This window comes from Chrysochloris asiatica, unplaced genomic scaffold, assembly GCF_000296735.1.
Source record: "Chrysochloris asiatica unplaced genomic scaffold, ChrAsi1.0 scaffold00415, whole genome shotgun sequence".
NCBI lineage: Eukaryota > Metazoa > Chordata > Mammalia > Afrosoricida > Chrysochloridae > Chrysochloris > Chrysochloris asiatica.
Window position 1 is genome coordinate 927,380 of NW_006408933.1, and position 6,927 is coordinate 934,306.

At 46.4% G+C, this 6,927-nt stretch overlaps 1 protein-coding gene across 1 annotated transcript in view; it reads right to left on the reverse strand.

Annotated features, from left to right (window-relative positions):
• Positions 1-3,868, reverse strand: part of TRPM2 (transient receptor potential cation channel, subfamily M, member 2) — a 91,446-nt gene extending 87,578 nt beyond the window's left edge. Inside the window, exons 1-2 of the mRNA XM_006876781.1 lie at positions 3,704-3,868; positions 2,351-2,439 (exon numbers count right to left, since the gene is read on the reverse strand). Of these exons, the coding sequence (XP_006876843.1) occupies positions 2,351-2,439; positions 3,704-3,868 (254 nt within the window). The remainder of the gene's footprint in view (positions 1-2,350; positions 2,440-3,703) is intronic.
• Positions 3,869-6,927: the final 3,059 nt, after the last annotated feature.

The following is a 6,927-nucleotide window of genomic DNA, read 5'->3' on the forward strand; positions in this document are numbered from 1 at the left end:
GAATTGTAATCATTGCAATGAAACAAAATATGACAGGATGAGTGTAAAGCTGATGTTCTCTCATGTAAAGTATCACATAATTCACAAGAAAAACTTTAAAAGAAAAAAAAGTTCTGAATGCCTAGAACTTAAGCCAAGGTGTTCCCTGCCTGAGTTTAATGCTGTCCCCTACCAAGGACTAAGCCAATAAGTTACCAAAGCCTCCATTTGGAATGGAAACTGACTGAGGAAGGAATATTTTTTATTGGAAAGTACACATAAGCGGATTATTCTGTTTTAGAGGTGCTAATTCTTAAAAATGACAAGAAGACCTTTTCTTTTCCAGTAAGTCATAAATACCAGCGTGTCCATTCAAGCTTCTGGCTGAGCTATATGGGGGAGGCAAAGGAGGGCAGTGATATGAGAGAGTGGGAAAGACAAGAGCCCATGATCTTGGGGTGCAAATGTCTTGGAGTCTCTCTATGGTAAGAACTTTGAACTCTTAAGCCACTAGTGGCAGGGTTCAATCACTAACAGCACAAGTTTCATTGAACTAATAATTTGAGGGTTGAAAGATTTTTAAAGCCTTAGTCTCAGGAGAAAAGTAAAATTTCACATTGGAGTAAGGGTTCACTTAGGAAAAAAAAAAAAAAAAAAAAAAACACAATCATGGTTTGTTTTTTTTTTCATTCTAAGAATTAACTGATACCCAAAATGCTTTGTTTTGAATCATGAGAGCCATCAGTTCTTGACATCATCTAAACTGCATCTAGAGCTATATTGCAAAATCTTTTTAGGCATGTGTTAGGTTTCTGTGAAAACATTGTTTATGTAAATTTCATACTACCCTGTCAGTTTTGTCTTAATAAAACTATGGATTAAAAAAAAAAAAGCTAAAATGAATAGAGAGAAGTACTGTGAATTAATGGTATATGGAGGGGATTATAATCATTGCAATGAAACAAAGTATATGATTTGTTGAATGTAAAACTGATGATCTGCCATGTAAACTTTCACTCAATTCACACAAAAACTTTAAAACAATAAAAAATAAGCACGGTAAGAAAGAATGTGATGCATTTATGTAATAGCTCAGAATAGAGAGTGTCTAGATGGAGGAAAACAAACAACCAAACACCAAACAAACCGACTGCCACCAAGTCATTCAAATTCATAGCAACAAAGCAGAACTGCTTCCGAGGGTTTCCAAGGTCATAAATCTTTGGCTGGTGGGTTTGAACTGCTGATCTTGAGGTTAGCAGTCCAATGCTTAACCCATTACACCACCAGGATTCCAGAACACAAACATTGGGGGGCAGGGAATACAAAATATGTAGATGCAGAGGTGGGTTAAGCTGGACCTTAAAGGAGAGGTGATGCCCTGCCAAGCTCCCTGGTGCAGTTTGTTTGTCTACTAACTGCAAGTTCGAACCCACCAGTGGACAGTCCCCTTGGACAGCCACCAGTCCAGGAGACAACTAGTCACTGCTGCCCTTGGAAGAAAGGTTGACAGCTCACACAGTGGGCTCAGGGAGTAGGGAAAGTCAAAGGCATCCTGATGGGGTCGTGGGGCAAGTCGAGGCCCCACTCTGGACCTTGACCTTCCATTAATACAAGGACTTGGACTGTGAACATCCTCTAAGTTCCCTTCCAGCAACTTGATCCCAACATCCATTCCAGAGCAGCAACATTCTAGAGACAGTGTCCAAATCACTGGATTCAAGTCCAAGCATCACCAAGTATATGCACGTTGTAACCCCAGACAAGTCATTTAAGCTTTAAACACCTCAATTTCCTCATCTGTAAGCAGGAGGAGGTGAAACACCTCTGGACAGGAGGCTCGTGGGAATAGATGGCAGTGCTTCCAGGATTCAACTTTATGCAGACACAAGATTAGTAGGAACCCAAGGCATTGATGACTCAGTGGTGGAAATCTCACTTTCCATGCAGAAGCCTGGGTTTGATACTGACCAGTGCACATCCAGCATAGCTACTATTCATGTGACACTGGAAGCTAGTGTGTTACTATGGTGCTAAATAGCTTTTCAGTGGAGCTTCCAAAATAAGGCAGAGTAGGAAGAAATGCCTGGCAATCTACTTCCAAAAAATCAGTCCATGAAAATCCTAGAGATCACAATGATCAGATCCACAATTGATTATGGGGATGATGCAGGACCCAACAGCATTTCGTTCCATTGAGTATGAAGTTGCTAAGAGTTGGGGGTCAACTCCAGAGCAGCTAACAACAATTGTAGTTTGGACCCTCTGCCAGAGCTTTGATAGGCCCCATCTAAACAGAGTCCCCTGGGAAGGGAAGACAAAAGAAAAGGCTGAAAGGTAGGAGACCTTAAGAACACAGCATTTCACTTACCCAGCATCTGACATCTTGGAACTTGCAACAAAATAAACACATTCTTTCTTCTTGATGTTTTCAGGAATCCATGAACTGAGATTTTCTTGCTGAGGGTAAAAGAGAACTCTGAGACCTCATGCAATGACACCATTCATGTTCAAAGGCTCAAATCCTGACTTTCTTATCACTGGCCTCCTGACAAGCATGAACAAGGTTTTTTGTTTGGAGTAGTGAGACCTCAGTAACTTATGACCACACCAAAGAGTAAACTCATCCTTACCCAAAAAGACTTTCTTTGAGGTGTGGAATCAAGAGGGAAGAACAATAATTATGAAATTATTTTCCCTTGTGCCCAATTTGAATTTGCATGGCGGTTTCGGTTTATAAGTCAATGCCATATTCCGCAGCAATAGCATAGTGGCCAAGGGATTTGAGATACCTGCCTTACCTACTTTCAGGCAGAAGTTTCCACAGCAGTGAAATGAAGGGTATGACACCCTCCTAGGTTAAAGTACTCAACTGCTAACTGCATCTACTCAGAGGTGCCTCCGAAGAAGGACCTGGCAATCTAATTCCAAAAGATCGGCCATTGAAAACTCTATGGAGCACAGTTCTACTTTGACATATAAAGAGTCACCATGAGTTGCCATCAATTTAAGGGCAACTGGTTTGGTTTGGGGTTGTTTTTTTTTTTGGCGGGGGGGGGGGAAGGGGGAACTTGCCTACCTCACCAGTAGGAGCTCTAGTAGTACAGTGGTTATGAGTCGGGCTGCTAATCTCAGGGTCAGCAGTTCGAACCTACTAGCGAAAAGATGAAGCTTTCTGCTCTCGTAAAGAGTTACAGCCTCAGAAGCTCTATACAGGGTAGCTATGAACAGGAACCAACTCCACGACATACAACCACCACCACCCACCACCCCACCAATGGGCTGTGAGGTCTGAATGTGCTCATCTGATCCATTTTTATGAAGGGCTTTTGTGTGACCAGCCCAAGACTTCAGTTTCTTCAGTTTCTAAGCACTGTCCCAATCAAAACAAGGATGTGAAATTGTCAAGCAAGCTAGTAAGGGGGGTGATGGCCTCCTGTGGCGAGCTCTTTCCCAATCAGACAGAGGATGTGAGGGGATGGGGTAACCCACACAAGGGGACAGATCTAGCTGTTCAGTATTTTCTCCATTACCCTGCTCCTGAAGGGCATTTCTGAACTGGAGCCTCTGGGTCTGTGGAGTCTGCCCAGGTGTGACACCTGCCCCCCACCCCAGGTGGTCACTGGTTGTTCATACAAGTTTCTGGCAGATCTTGACCCCTTTGTTGCTCCTACATCTGTGCAGGCCAACCTCAATGGGCACAGGCGGGCAGCAGGGAACCTACCTTTTCACTGCTGCCAAAAGCAGCCTGCAGCCTCCTGGTCTTGAGTAGGCTGCTGTTGCTACCCTGGAGGTTGGGGCCCAGCCCCAGGTCAGCGTTCCTCCTGTGGTGCACCCCAAAACCTTCCTCCTGCACAGAACCCAGCTTCCTCGAGCTCAAGACCTCCATTCTGACTGCCCCGGCTCCAGCCTGGCCGCTGCCTCCACCGTCAGAACAGTCTTTTCACCAGCTTGCTGAGCACAAGGTTGCAGAAACACCACATGGTAGGGTTGCTGGAATAGATTGGCAGGCAGGGGGTGGGGGAAAGATGAGGAAAGTATCCTTGGCTGTGGCCCTTCTCTCCTCCCACTTTTGCTTGCTCTTCCTGGTGAGGAGTAAGAAGAGAGAAAGGGGGTGGTCCCCGGGTTACCTGGACCCAACCATCAATGTTGAGCTGCCCAGGGAGGCACCGGTAAGGCAGGTGAGGCCTGCCAAGTGCTGGGCATCCCAGCACAAGGTGTAGGGAAGAGTAAGTGGCAGCTGTGAATGGTTCATCACAAGAAAGCCCAGCACAGCATCAGGCCCTGCACCTTCAATGCCCAGTCATCACCACACCAAACCCACAGGTACTCAGTGCTATGGGGAGTGAGGATGTGGGGAGCCAGACCTGGCTGTAGAGCAACTTGCTCTGACATGGTGGAGTACCCTGATCTCAAGTCTCCATACCTGAGCCCAGAAGACCAGATGCACGAGAGGTCCTGGAGCCAACAAGACTCATGAGAGGACACAAATCCATCTAGTATCACCCTGGCCAGGGCTTCCCACCACTCAGCACTATGATAACAGTCCTGCTGGGCAGTGAAGTTTCTGCCACATCCAACCTAATATTACTGTCACCTCCTCCAACGCAAAGCTGTGCCCTCCTCTGACCCATGCTGAACTGTGGTTTGGAGATCCACTGGAGAAAGGGTTCCCGCTCAGTCCCCTCCCCCTTTTCCAGTCACTGCCAGCCCCTCCAGAGTGGAAGGAGGGACAAAGTCTCACCTCCCAGTACTGTGGCAGTGCACCCTACATGTGGCACCTTTACCATTCTCTGCTGGCTGGTGCTTGGGTGGGCTCTCCAGGATCTGCAGGACCTTGAAGGAGCTCTCCAGCTGACTTCATGTGACCACCTGCCCTTCCTAACCCTGGTCCTAGGTGGTCATGTCACTCCAGCAGAGACAACCTCATAAGTGGGAGAGGCACCTATAAAGATGTACAACTAATCCCTTCTATCCTGCTCACTGCCTTTCCTGGCCCCGCCTCCGCAATCTCACAGCTGGTTCAGCCTCTGAACTCTCTGGTCCAGAAGTAGGTCCTCACAGTGCCAAACACCAAAGGGAGAGAACAGCTGACCCATAGACTCCAGTCTCTCTGAGGATTCTCTCATGACTCTCCCCTGAGTGATAGCCCTAGGTGCTGTAAGAGGGCCCTGAATAGTGCAAGATGAATCTTCCCTGCAAAGGACTCTGGGAGAGAACCAGAGTACCTAAATGGACAGTGATCTGGGTCAGGGAAAGCACACAAAACATCTGACTTACAACTACTCCTTAGGGTTTCTTTATAGGAGAAGACAGCCTCATCTTCCTCTCCTATTATAGATTGTTTTTGTTGTTAAGTACTGTGGAGTCTGTTCCAACTCATAATATCAACCCTGTTTCCGAGGAGTGACTGGTGGGTTTAAACCACCGACCTTTCAGTTAGCAATCCAATATTTATTTTACAGTGCCACACCAGGACTCCAATCCTAGACTGCTGTTGTTGCTGTTATTGTTAAGTGTTGTCATGTCAGTTCTGACTTACATGGTTTCAGAGGAGCAACTGGTGAGTTTGAATCGCAGTCAACCTTGTGGTTCAAGCTGACCTTGCAGTCCAATGCTTTATCCCACAGCACCACACTGGAAGTTTGGTGAATAGATTAGACATGTTTTTCCCTGAGTCCCTTGTACATATCCTTGCACCTCAGCACTAATACATAACCCCCTGGCTTGTACTGCCACATGTGGACCTCTATCTGGATGACAATCGAAGTGATGCTTCGCAGTCTGTTGTGAGAATCTTGGCACTAGTTCTATGTGTAAGTTCTCTAATAAGGCCTTGCCTGACCTAACTGGCCTTTTTGCCTCTTGTTTTCAGAATCAGAGCTATGTTCCTTGAAGCCACTCCTGCCACTGGTCTGGTGAGTCAAAACAGTGCTAGGAAGTGATCACTGTAGGATACCAGACCAGGTCACTGTCCTGGAGAAATATAGCATCCCCAGTAAGACAGTCCTCTTTTGAAATCCACACCCCATGCCCACAGTGCACAGAGGCCTTGTCTCGGGGAGCCTCTGTCCTCCTCGGTCTCAACTTTCATTGCTGTAGCTTGGTCTAGCCAGGCTTCTCCTGGGGGTCCCAACATCCACCCACAAGGATGACAACCTCAGGCCACTGTAAGGGGCCAGAAGAATTCTCCACATGAGAATCCACAGATCTAAAGCCACAGCTATAGAGGGTTAGAAAGAGCTCAAGGGTCCCTTCAGCATCCACTCAGCAGCATGTCATAAAGCCCCCAGTCTAGACTGGAAAGACAAATCACATCATCTGCTGCCAGTGTTCAAGTAACAGCTCCCGTCTTCATTTCTCTAAACAATGGTTCACTTCTGCTAGTTCACAGAAAGAAAAAACAGTGATTCCACTGCCCACAAAGTAGACTGCTGGGAGCATTATAGCACTCGCTACTGAAGACAGACGAGGCCACTAAATGGAGCAGATCTTGTTTTCTCAAATACTTTTCTCCTGGCTCTGATGCGGTTTTCTTCACTGAGGCCACGGTAAAGAGGCTGAATTTGAAAAAGGGCTTGATTTTTCTCATTTCACAAATGGAAAAAACAAGCCTCAATCAGCTCCACACACCCTTCCTGGAGTCCCATAACACCCACGCTTGTATCCCTGGAGCTGTTCTAAGGGGAGTGTGATGAGCTGAATTGTGTTCTCCAAAAAGTTATGTGCAAATCTTAATCCCCATGTGAGCATGACCTTGTCTGGAAATAAGGTGTTTCCAAATGTAATTAGTTAAGTTCACATGAGGTGATACTGGAGTAGGGTGGGCCCTAATTCTGGAACTGGTGGCCTTATTAAAGAGAAGAGACACCGGGGATGAGGAGAGACAGAAGGACACCATGTGAAAACAATGGGAAAGACTGGAGTTTTTCAGGCACACGTCAAGGA